Consider the following 13,566-nt stretch of genomic DNA (forward strand, 5'->3'; position numbering starts at 1 on the left):
TATACAACACCCCCAACCTTTGTGTCATCAGCAAATTTACTAACCCACTTCCTCATCCAGGTCATTTATAAAAATCACAAAGAGTAGGGGTCCCAGGACAGATCCCTGAGGCACACCACTGGTTACCAACCTCCATGCAGAATATGACCTGTCTACAACCACTCTTTGCCTTCTGTGGGCAAGCCAATTCTGGATGCACAAAACAAGGCCCCCTTGGATCCCATGCGTCCTTACTTTCTCAATAAGCCTGGCATGGGGTACTTTATCAAATGCCTTGCTGAAATCCATATACACTATATCTACTGCTCTACTTTCATCAATGTGTTTAGTCACATCCTCAAAAAATTCACTCAGGCTTGTAAGGCATTGACCTGCCTTTGACAAAGCCATGCCGACTATTCCTAATCATATTATGCCTCTCCAAATGTTCATAAATCCTGCCTCTCAGGATCTTCTCCATCAACTTACCAACACACTGAAGTAAGACTCACTGGTCTATAATTTCTTGAGCTATCTCTACTCCCTTTCTTGAATAAGGAAACAACATCTGCAACCCTCCAATCCTCCAGAGCCTCTGCTGTCCCCATTGGTGATGCAAAGATCATTGAAAGAGGCTCAGCAATCTCCTCCCTCTCCTCCCACAGTAGCCTGAGGTACATCTTGTCCGGTCCCAGTGACTTATCCAACTTGATGCTTTCTAAAAGCTCCAGCACATCATTTCTTAATGTCTATAATCATATAACTTAACTTATTTTTATAAAACATTGCATGAGCATTTTGCAAGGGGTTTATTATAATTTTCTGTGCAAGTCATTGGACAAATGGGAAGAAATATCTAAAGGGTAAAGGTGATAAAGAATATTGTTTAAACAAAGGATGTTAATATCTGCAGTGACGTTGTTGAAACAGTTACCTTCAGCCAATTTAACAAGAATCCAAATGAGTGTTTCAAGCATTGTAACTTGCAGCATTTCAGGCAGAGGTATAGGATGTGAAGTTAGTCTCAATAGTTCAAAAGCAAAATATTGCAGTTGATGGGAATCTTAAATAAAACTTGAATGTGTAAGAAATACTCAGCATGTGTGTACAGATTTTACTATTGGTGCCTATGAATTCATATTTTAAAATTTCCTGTCACTTTTGCAGAAATGGAGAAAAAGAAAGCTACAGCTTCTGATAAGGCAAAGAAAGGTATTTATTTTAATCCTGTGAGAATATGGTTGAGCACATTTCTGATCAGGTGGATGCCAATTAGGAACAATAAATATCACTTAAATATCACAATAAACCAAAAATGTTTTTGTTCCACTGCGGAATGCCATGTAATGTTATAGAATGCTAAATTTATATGTGAATATTAAAATTGTAAATTGTGATTGCTGATTTAAAGCATTTTGAAGATAGCGATCATAATTCAATCTCCTTTACAATAGAATTGGAGAGAGATATGAACAGACAAGTTAGAAAAGCATTTAATTGGAGTAAGGGGAATTATGAGGCTTTAGAATCATGAGGCTATTAGGCAGGAACTTGGAAGCTTAAAGTGGGAACAAATGTTCTCAGGGAAATGTACGGAAGAAATGTGGCAAAGGTTCAGGGGATATTTGTGTCGAGTTCTGCACAGGTACATTCCAATGAGACAGGGATGCTATGGTAGGGTACAGGAATTGTGGTGTACAAAGGCTGTAGTAAGTCTAGTCAAGAAGAAAAGAAAAGCTTATAAAAGGTTCAGAGAACTAGGTAGTGTTAGAGATCTAGAAGATTATAAGGCTAACAGGAAGGAGCTTAAGAAGGAAATTAGGAGAGCCAGAGGGGCCATGAGAAGGCCTTAGTGAGCAGGATTAAGAAAAACCCCAAAGCATTCTACAAATATGTGAAGAGCAAGAGGATAAGACGTGAAAGAATAGGACCTATCAATTGTGACAGTGAGAAAGTGTGTATGGAACCGGAGGAAATAGCAGTGGTACTTAATGAATACTTTACTTCAGTATTCACTGTGGAAAAGGATCTTGGTGATTGTTATGATGACTTGCAGCGGACTAAAAAGCTTGAGCATGTATATATTAAGAAAGAGGATGAGCTGGAGCTTTTGGAAAGCATCAAGTTGGTTAAGTGGCCGGGACCAGATGAGCTGTACCCCAGGCTATTGTGGGAGGCGAGAGTGGAGATTGCTGAGCCTCTGGCGATGATCTTTGCATCATCAATGGGGACGGGAGAGGTTCCGGAGGATTGGAGGGTTGTGGATGTTGTTCCCTTATTTAAGAAAGGGAGTAGAGATAGCCCAGGAAATTATAGACCAGTGAGTCTTACTTCAGTGGTTGGTATGTTGATGAAGAAGATCCTAAGAGGCAGGATTTATGAACATTTGGAGAGGTATAATATGATTAGGAATAGTCAGCATGGCTTTGTCAAAGGCAGGTTGTGCCTTTCGAGCCTGATTCAATTTTTTGAGGATGTGACGAAACACATTGATGAAGGAAGACCAGTAGATGTAGTGTACAGGTGTCTCCCGCTTTTCAAACATTCGCTTTACGAAACCTCACTGTTACGAAAGACCTACATTAGTTCCCTGTTTTCGCTTTCAGAATATGTTTTCACTGTTACGAAAAAAAAGCAGCGCATGATAAAAAATCAGTGCGCGATGAAAAGCCGCGCGCTTCTGAGCAGCCACTCTCCCCCGGATTCGGAATGGCATTCTAGCCAGCATTGCTTAAACACGTGCCTGTGAGCAGCCGTTAGCGAGATGTGTTCTAAGGTATCGGAAAAGCCTAAAAGAGCTCGTAAGGGTGTTACACTTAGCGTAAAACTAGACATAATTAAGCATTTCGATCGTGGTGAATGAAGCAAGGACGAAGTGAGTTTGGCTTGTGGAAGCTGACGAAGATGATGTTGAAGAGGTTTTGGCATCCCATGACCAAGAACTGATAGATGAAGAGCTGATGCAATTGGAAGAAGAAAGGATAACAATCGAAACCGAATGCAGTAGCGAACTGAACGTGAAGCAACTGCGTGAGATTTTGGCTGCAATTATAAAGTACGACTCTAATTTTGAAAGGGTACGTAGGTTTAGGAGATATTTGCAAGATGGTTTGAGTCCTTACAAAGAACTGTATGATAGAAAACTGCGCGAGGCTCAGCAGTCAAGCAAGCCTTCCACATCAGCCACAGCAGACGACGAACCTCGACCTTCAACATCGAGGCGGGCAGTCATAGGAGAAGATGAGCTACCTGCTCTGATGGAAACAGACGACGAGATGACACCCCAGTGTCCCACCACTCCAACACCCAGGCCGCAGATAGATACTGATTCGCGGAGAATGCAGCAGTAGCTGGGAGACACACAGCACATCTTTAAGAAGAAAGCCAAAATAAACATGCTAATTAATTAGGTGCTGCCTGACATGTAATTGTTGGCCCAGATCAGAGACGATGCAATCGGAAATCGGCACTGATCTGGGCCGACAATTACGTGTCGGGCGGCACCTAATTAATTAGCTTGTTTATTTCAGCTTTTTTCTTAAAGATGTGCTGCGTGCCTCCCGGCTACCGCTGCACCCCTGCATGCTTTACGGCAATATATCAGTTGGCGGCCTGGAGGGTGGGGGCCACTGCACCACCCCAAGCTGCGACGACTCAGTCTAACACACCGTCATCAGTGTGCTCGGCGCTGAACCAATTCTGGTAAGTGATACTGCACTGTACGTATATAATTTCTACTTTATATCGGCTGTGTATTTTTACGTGTTATTTGGTATGATTTGGCAGCTTCATAGCTTAAAGGTTACTGGAGAGCGCTTGCACCGTGTTTTTGCCAACAGCGCTTGCGTGAGATTTTTGCTATGGAGAACAGTTCAGGCAATGATTGTGGAAAAGTATTTCTACTTTATATAGGCTGTGTATTTATCATATCATTCCTGCTTTTACTATATGTTACTGTTATTTTAGGTTTTATGTGTTATTTGGCATGATTTGGTAGGTTATTTTTGGGTCTGTGAACACTCACAAATTTTCCCATATAAATAAATGGTAATTGCTTCTTCGCTTTACAACATTTCGGCTTACGAACCGTTTCATAGGAACGCTCTATCTTTGGATGGCGGGGGAAACCTGTAGATGGATTTCAGCAAGGCATTTGATAAGGTACCCCATGCAAGACATATTGAGAAAGTAAGGAGGCAAGGGATCCAAGGGGACATTGCTTTGTGAATCCAGAACTGGCTTGCCCACAGAAGGCAAAGTATGGTTGTGGATGGGTCATATTCTGCGTGGAGGTCGGTGACCAGTGGTGTGCCCCAGGGATCTGTTCTGGGACCCTTACTCTTTGTGATTTTTATAAATGACCTGGATGAGGAAATGGAGGGATGGGTTAGTAAGTTTGCTGATGACACAAAGGTTGGGGGTGTTGTGGATAGTGTGGAGGGCTGTCAGAGGTTACAGCGGGACATTATTAGGAGGCAAAACTGGGCTGAGAAGTGGCAGATGGAGTTCAACCCAGAAAAGTGTGAAGTGGTTCATTTTGGTAGGTCAGATATGATGGCAGGATATAGTATTAATGGTAAGGTTCTTGGCAGTGTGGAGGATCAGAGGGATCTTGGGGTCTGAGTCCATTGGACGCTCAAAATAGCTGCGCAGTTTGACTTTGTGGTTAAGAAGTCATACGGTGTGTTGGTCTTCATCAACCATGGAATTGTATTTAGGATCCGAGAGGTAATATTACAGTTATATAAGGCCTTGGTCGGACCCCACTTGGAGCACTGTTTTCAGTTCTGGTCACCTCATTACAGGAAGGATGGTGATAGAGAGAGTGCAGAGGATATTTACAAGGATGTTGCCTGGATTGGAGAGAGTGCCTTATGAGAATAGGCTGAGTGAACTTTGGCGTTTCTCCTTGAAGTGACAGAGGTGACCTGATAGAGGTGTATAAGATGATGAGAGACATTGATCATGTGGATAGTCAGAGGCTTTTTCCCAGGGCTGAAATGGCTAACACGAGGGGTATAATTTTAAGGTGCTTGGAAGCAGATACAAGCGGGATGTCAGAGGTATGTTTTTCATACAGACAGTGGTGGGTGCATGGAATGCACTGCCAGCAGTGGTGGTGGAAACGGATACCATAGGGTCTTTTAACAGCCTCTTAGATAGGTACACAGAGCTTAGAGAAAGAGAGGGCTGCATGCTAGGGAAGTTCTAGCAAGTTTCTAGAGTAGGGCCTGTAATGTGCTGTAGATTTTTATGTTTTATGTTCTATATAACCCCAGGGTAGGCCCAAAGCCTTGCTTATCAGTTCATCAAATTACCAGGCACAGACAACAGCAGCTGGGGCAGTCTTCACTGCCTCAGCACCATGGAGATGACCATTGTGGAGAACAAGCAAAATTGGCTCCCCACTGGCACCCTGTTTTTCAGTCTATCTGGGCCAGCATTTAAGTTGACCAGGCAACAGAACAGTGAAAAGCTCTGACCCCAATGCCACTCTCAAGGTCTTCAAACCAGCTCAGTGCCCAGAGAATCTCCTCTCTCTGGGCCCTGACTTCTCCCTTCAGTGCCCAGAGTGATCCAACCTTGCTCCCGGGCCAACTGTACGGGCATTAGGACTCCTTCTGCATTGAATCTCCAACACACGATCCCAGCTCATCCCCTGAACTCGCCTCGCCGTCATTTGCTCCTTCATTGTTGGTGGCGATAACTTCATACAATTTACCTCAGAAAAGGTATTTTTAGTGATATTTGTAGTCGGATTTCTTAGCTTCTTGACTGCCAGAAAGCTGTTACGTACATTCAGTAGTGCTATCTTAACTGGAAGTCGTTTTAGATCATCAGCCTTGAATACCGCAGAGTCAGCCCTCAGCGTTCTGCGAACCTCCTGATTCATCCACAGCTTCTGGTTTGTGTATGTCCGGTGTGTTCTCAAGGGTACACAGTAATCTACACAGGTCGTGATGTAGTCTGTGACAACTGTGGTATAGCCATTCAGATTTGAAGATGAATTCCTGCATATTGTCCAGTCTACAAAGCAGTCCTGTAACCACTCCTCCATCTCCCTTGACCATAGCTTCTTAGTCCTCACCACTGGTCTCTGCCTGTGGCCAGAAGTAATTGCACTTTTACACGTGTGGGTGTGGGATAGCACAGTAAGCTTTCTTGCTGGTCCTGTAACAGTGGGCAAGTATGTTGGCTCCTCTGGCTCCGCAGGTGATATGTTGGTGTTAGTTGGTCAGAGACTTCTTCAAGCTGGTCTAGTTCAAATCCTCCACAGTGACAGGGAAGCCTTCAGGCTGCGCTTTTTTGTGACCGCTAAACACTGCACTTTTGTGTCGTCCTTTTTTTATAGAATAAATACTCGTTTGGAAGATATTTAGTTTTGGTGAAGTGAAGAATATACTCTGGCATTTCATATTTATCTACATTGTAGTTTAGTGAATAGAATATAATGTGAGATTGATTATTAGATTTTCAGGTAACGGTTTTTCAAAGGTCTAGCTACAAGTTTGTTATCTAATTGAACTACAACTATATACTGCACATTGGAGATTAAACTTTTCTGAAGCAGACAGCAGATAAAACAGTGTTGTGTAAAATATTTATTTCAAAAATCAATACCAGCTCTTAGACATTGAGCCTAAGTTGCTTGTTTGTTGTGCATATATACATAAAATTAAGGAATTACAGGGGAAGTGCTGCAATGTCATAGTAAGTAAAATTTCTGTTTCTTAATGATATTCTCTGAACTCACAAGTCTTAATTTATTTTGTGCACAATGGGAGAGAGAATCTATTTATGTATGTGTTTGTTTGTTTGTTTGTTTATTTATTTATTTATAGCTAGGCCCATCTGGCTCTTTCAGCCTTACCCCCCAGCAATCCCCTGATTTAACCCCTAGTCTAGTCATGGGACAATTTACAATGACCAATTATCCTACCAACTGGTATGTCTTTAGACTGTGAGAGTAACCTATGTCAGCATTGTGTCCCACCCCAAATTGGAATACTAGCATCATGCTGGTTTTTTTTTTAGCAGAACACTATGGAACCTTGCCCACTGCCAGAAGGAATTGTGAGAGAGTAATCTTCTGGAGAATTAACACTTAAAGAATAGTAACTTACAAAGCTTCAGGCAGAGCTACGGATGTGATATTAGCCCAAACAGTTGAGAGGCAAAACATTTGCAGAAGATGAGGCCCAGATATTCTGGAAATGTTCGCCATCTGTGGAGAGATTTTGATATTGATGTGAATGAAATTATAGTTGAATTGTTCCTCTGTCATTTTTGCAGAACCAGTGAAAAAGAAAGCTGTGGCTTCTGATATGGCAAAGAAAGGTATTTTTTTATCTTCTAAGAATATGATTGATCATTTTCTGACCGGTTGGATACCAATCATAAACTTCACAGATTATCAACAATATTGTCATTCCACCCATGCCATCGGGTGGAACCAATGCCATTTTCTTGAATACTAATTTCATTGTGAATACCTTATTAAAATTGCAGTTTTAGCATGTGTTTGTCAGCTAATTGAATGCTCTCTCTTACTTGCTTAACTTCTGGTCTCTGTGCCTTCTCTTATTGTCCCTTGGGCATTGCTATTGCTGAGGCTTGTTACAGTTTACCAATTTTCAACACTCCCACTTCTGTTGCACTTACTACTGTTAAAGCACACTTCATTTTGATCCATGCACTTCATAGGTCATTCTTTAAAATTTTGTTTCTGAATTCACTCATTAAAGACATTTGTACAGTGGATGGGTAACAGAACCAGTCAAATACATGTGTTACTTTCCATCTTTCTTAATAAAGTGAGAGAAATATCAAGAATTTCACAGATAAGTAGGAAGTGGTGCACTTGGATTTTTCAGGAAGCTTTCAATAAAGTCCAATGAAGAAGGGTGGTCAATAGGTTAGAGAATGTGATAATATGGATAACATACTGACATAAATTGCGAGCTGGTTATCCAACAGAAAGTAGCAAGTGGGATTGAGTGAATATTTCTCCAGTCAGCAGGGAGCTTCTCATGAGATGCAACAGAGATCTGTGGTTTGGACCTCAACTGTTCACATCTATATTGATAATTTGTTTGAAGAGATTAAATCCAAATTTGCTAGTAGTAGAAATCAAGGTAGGTTTCTGAGTAGGGAGATCGATGTAAAGTATCTTCAAGGGAACATGAATAAGATAAATGGATGAACAAGAAGGAATATAATTTGAAAGTTGTAATGTCAACCACTGAAATACCCAAATCACAAGCAGGATATATTTTAAATCTTAATGTGATGAATCTGAAAAGGACCCATGTGTTCTTATATACTAGCTACTAAATGTCAATTTAGAGGTAAAACAAGTGATTGGGAAGGCAAATGGGAAGTATTTTGAGTAGTGGATATGAAAGTTTTACTGCTATTGTGTTGGGCCTTGGTGACTGCAGCTGCACAAAGCTGTGCAGTTTGGATCTCTTTCCCTGATAAAAGATGAGCATGCTTTCTCAAAAGAGTGAATCGAGAATTTGTTTGTGTTATGAGGGGAGCTGGACTTTGCCAGACTTGTAGTGGTTAGAGCAGTAGGCAGTGAACTCATTGCAACCTATAGAATTTTGACTGAGTCACTCAAGCTGAGCCCACAGATATTAAGGCTGTCTATGGTGTCCTGTCTAAAGTGTCACAGTCGCAGAATAAGGGGTTGGCCATTTAGGACTGTGAATAGGAAAAACCTATATATGCAGAGGCCGTAACCTTTAGACAGAAAATTAATCACTCAGTTTATTCCAAGCTATGCTCATTACATTTCTGTGAGGTCCGGGGATACCAGTCGCTACACTGAATCCAGGCGTGAATTCTGGAAAGCCATTAAGGGCGCCAAGAGGCAATATCGAGCCAAATTGGAAGCCCAGGCTAACCAGGGGGCTGTATCTTGGGTAATGATGAGTTTGAGTACAGAGAGGAAATTAAGAACCTGGTGGCATGGTGCGAAGACAATAACCTATCCCTCAATGTCAGCAAGACGAAGGAATTGGTTGTTGACTTCGGAAGGAGTAGCAGACCGCACGACCCAATTTACATCGGTGGTGCGCAAGTGGAACAGGTCAAAAGCTTTAAGTTCCTTGGGGTCAATATCACAAATGACCTGACTTGGTCCAACCAAGCAGAGTCCACTGCCAAGAAGGCCCACCAGGGTCTTTACTTCCTGAGAAAACTAAAGAAATTTGGCCTGTCCCCTAAAACCCTCACTAATTTTTATAGATGCACTGTAGAAAGCATTCTTCTAGGGTGCATCACAACCTGGTATAGAAGTTGTCCTGTCCAAGACTGGAAGAAGCTGCAGAAGATTGTGAACACGGTGCAGCACATCACACAAACCAATCTTCGGTCCTTGGACTCACTTTACACCGCACGCTGTCAGAGCAGTGCTGCCAGGATAATCAAGGACACGACCCACCCAACCAATACACTTTTCGTCCCTTTTCCCTCCGGGAGAAGGCTGAGGAGCTTGAAGACTCATATGGCCAGATTTGGGAATCGCTTCTTTCCAACTGTGATAAGATTGCTGAACGGATCCTGACCCAGATCTGGGCTGTACCTTCCAAATATCCAGACCTGCATCTCGGTTTTTTTGCACTACCTTACTTTCCATTTTTCTATTTTCTATTTATGATTTATAATTTACATTTTTAATATTTACTATCAATTTGTAATCCAGGGAGCGGGAAGCGCAGAATCATATATTGCTATGATGATTGTACGTTCTAGTATCAATTGTTTGGTGACAATAAATTATAAAGTATAAAGTATCAAGGTTGGGAAGCCAAGGGCTGTGTGGATAGTGCTGTAAAACTATACTGAAATAGGCGATCAGATATGATTTAGAAAGCTCAGGGAGCAGGCCCTGGTGATCAAAAGGCCTTCTTCACAGCCTATTTCTGATATTTTTCTCCTAGTGGAGATGGATCTTCTAACCATCAGGTATCCCATTATGTTTATTGAATTAGGGCTTTCAGTATCAGGAACCTGCAGCAACCCTTTCTTATTATGAAATCAATTAATTTCTTAGCCAAACATAAAGAAAAGCCAACAAAGGAAGTTTGAGTTATGAAACTTCTGCTTGGCCATCTCCAAGTAAAAGCAGAGTCTGCTTTAAACTGTCGGCTTTTCTTTCAAACTCCAGCAGTGAGCTACAGCATGAGTTGGAGATACTCTCAGCATGATGCCTGTCACTTCCAGCCCAGCGAGCCCACGCAGCGTAATTACACCCATGTGATCAATTCCCCTACTCTTTATGTCTTTAGGAGAAAACTGGAGCACCCGAATGAGACCCATATGGTCAACGGGAATGTAGAAACTGCTTACATGTAGCAGCTGAATTGAACCCTTATTGCTTGAACTGTAATAGCAGTAAGATATACCACTACGTTTCTGTGCCCACAACTTTTGTTTTTAACAGTAAATGTTTGCTTAGATGATATTTGGTCTTGCTGAGGGGAAGAAAGTAATCTGTAACACATGCAAAATGAAGGAGGAACTCGGCAGGTCAGGCAGCATCCATGGAAATGAACAGTCGATGTTTTGATTGTTTGTTCATTTTCATGGATACTGCCTGACTTGCTGAGTGTCTCTAGCATTTTGTTTGTGTTGACCTGGATTTCCAGCATCTGCAGAATCTCTTTCATTTATAATGTAATCTGGCACTTCATGCCTACCTCCATTGCAGGGTTTGTACAGTTCCGTGAATGGATCATATTGTGAGATAGATTTCCTTGTATTGAATTTTAAAAGTCGAGCTCAAAGTTTCATACCTAATTGAATAGCAACTTTTACCTTTTGGAGATCAAACTTTTCTGAGGCATACAGCAGATTAAACAGCATTGCGTAAAATATTTATTTCAAAATTCAATATGAACACTTAGACATTGAACCTATGTTGATTGTTTGTTGGACACATTTACACTACATTAATCGGTTACAGTTCAAGTGTTGTAAGATTTTTGAATCTTTGAACTTTAAAGATTTCTGTTCCTTAATGCTTTTTCCATCAACTCACGTGCTCTGGTTTATTTTACAAAGCATTACATTAACCCGTTATGCTGTGAATGTTATAGTTTTGGTGAGTAAACAGTTTTAGAGAGATGTAAGATGGAATACTAGCACTATTTAGAATATTTTTCAGTGAAATATGTTGGAAGCTTGCACACTGCCAGGAGAAATTGTGAGAGAGAATAAACACTTAAAGTATTGAAACTTACAAGGCTTCAGGCAGATCTATGGATGTGATATTAGCCCAAATAGTAGAGAGACAAAGAAGTCTGCAGATGATGGGATCCAAATATTCTGGAGGTATTCATCACCTGTGGTGAGATTTTGATATTGATGAAACATAAACTATAGTTTAATTGCTCCTCTGTCATTTTTGCAGAACCTGTGAAAAAGAAGGCTGCAGCTTCTGACATGGCAAAAAAAGGTATTATCTATCCACTAAGAAAATGATTGGTCACATTCTGATCAGATAGTTGCCAATCAGAGATAATAAACTTCATTTAGATTATCATCAATATAGTCATTCCTTAATAAATTTATGTTATTAAAATTGTAGTTGTAGCCTGTGATTGTCAGCTAATTTAAAGATCTCTCTTACTTACTTGACTTCCAGTCTCTGGGCCAATTAATGCACTCAGAGTCTTCTCTTGTTGTGCTTGGACATTACTGCTGCTGAAGTCTTTTGCAGTTTCTCCATTTACCAATTCCCCCACGTCTCTTGCACGTATTGCTGTTGGAGGACACTATATTTTGACCCCTGCTTATCATAGGTCATTTTTAAAATTTTTGATTCTGAATATATTCACTAAAAACATTTATGCGATAGATGGGTAATAGAACTTCTTGTTCATGTTTTTACTTCCCATCTGCTCTTTTTTACTGAAGTGAGAGAAATATCAAGAATCTCACAGTTAAGTAGGAATTGAACTGAGCTGAATTGACTTTATTACTTACATCCTTCACAAACATGAGGAATAAAATCTTTACATTACATCTCCATCTAAATGTGCAATGTGCAATTATAGTAATTTGTAATAAATTGTATGTACAACAGGACAGGTGCATTTGGCTTTTCAGGAAGCTTTCAATAATTCCAATAGAGAAAGGTGGTCAATAAGTTAGAGAATATGATAATATGGATAACATACTGACATAAATTGCGAGCTGGTTATCCGACAGAAAGTAGCAAGTGGGATTGAGTGAAAATTTCTCCAGTCAGCAGGGAGCTTCTCATGAGATGCAACAGAGATCTGTGGTTTGGACCTCAACTGTTCACATCTATATTGATAATTTGTTTGAAGAGATTAAATCCAAATTTGCTAGTAGTAGAAATCAAGGTAGGTTTCTGAGTAGGGAGATCGATGTAAAGTATCTTCAAGGGAACATGAATAAGATAAATGGATGAACAAGAAGGAATATAATTTGAAAGTTGTAATGTCAATCACTGAAATACCCAAATCACAAGCAGGATATATTTTAAATATTGATGTGATGAATCTGAAAAAGACCCATGTATTCTTGTATACTAGTTACTAAATGTCAATTTACAGGTAAAACAAGTGATTGGGAAGGCAAATGGGAAGTATTTGAGTAGTGGATATGAAAGTTTTACTGCCATTGTGTTGGGCCTTGGTGACTGCAGCTGCACAAAGCTGTGCAGTTTGGATCTTTTTCTCTGATAAAAGATCAGCATGCCATCTCAAAAGAGTGAATCGAGAATTTGTTTGTAATATAAGAGGAGCTAGACTTGTAGTGGTTAGAGCAGTAGTCCCTGAACTCATTGCAACCTATGGAATTTTGACTGAGTCACTCAAACTGAGCCCACAGATATTAAGGCTGTCTATGGTGTCCTGTCTAAAGTGTCACAGTCGCAGAATAAGGGGTTGGCCATTTAGGAGTGTGATGAGGAGAAACGTATACAAGCAGAGACAGTAATCCTTAGACAGAGAGCTGTGAGTTCTTATTCAATGAGTCTATTCAAAGTAGTGATCATTCACTTTCTGTGACATTGGGGAGCCAAGGGATGTGTGGATAGTGCAGTAAAACTGAATAGACGATCAGCTATGATTTAGAAGGATCATGGAACAGGCCCTAGTGATCAAAGTTCATTCTCCTAGCCTATTTCTGATATTTTCCTCCTGGTGGAGATGGATCTCCCAATCATCAGAAATCTCACAATCTTTATGTCTTCAGAAACAAAGACTTTGCAGCCTCCCTTATTATGAAATTGTTTAATTTCTTAGGCAAGCAGTAAAAAGAACTGACAAAGCAAGTTTATGCTATGAATCCTTTGCTTGGCCATTTCCAAATAAAAGCAGAACCTTCAAACTGCCTGCTTTTCTTTCAAACTCGAGCAGTCAGCTACTGAATGATTTAGAGATACTGCACGATACCATGTACTTCCAACTCACCGACCCCACACTGCCCAGTTACACCCATGTGATCAATTAACCTATTGATCCTTAAGTCTTTGGAATCTGGAAGGAAGCCAGAGCAGCCGAATATGGTCAAGGAGAGAATGTAGAAATTCCATACAGATAGCTCCTA

The 13,566-nt window shown here is 40.7% G+C and overlaps 1 protein-coding gene across 1 annotated transcript in view; it reads left to right on the forward strand.

Annotated features, from left to right (window-relative positions):
* Nucleotides 1-13,566, forward strand: part of trdn (triadin) — a 559,007-nt gene that overhangs the window by 377,106 nt on the left and 168,335 nt on the right. Inside the window, exons 32-34 of the mRNA XM_072251580.1 lie at nucleotides 1,147-1,191; nucleotides 7,273-7,317; nucleotides 11,399-11,443. Of these exons, the coding sequence (XP_072107681.1) occupies nucleotides 1,147-1,191; nucleotides 7,273-7,317; nucleotides 11,399-11,443 (135 nt within the window). The remainder of the gene's footprint in view (nucleotides 1-1,146; nucleotides 1,192-7,272; nucleotides 7,318-11,398; nucleotides 11,444-13,566) is intronic.

This window comes from Mobula birostris, chromosome 2 (assembly GCF_030028105.1).
Source record: "Mobula birostris isolate sMobBir1 chromosome 2, sMobBir1.hap1, whole genome shotgun sequence".
Lineage (NCBI taxonomy): Eukaryota > Metazoa > Chordata > Chondrichthyes > Myliobatiformes > Myliobatidae > Mobula > Mobula birostris.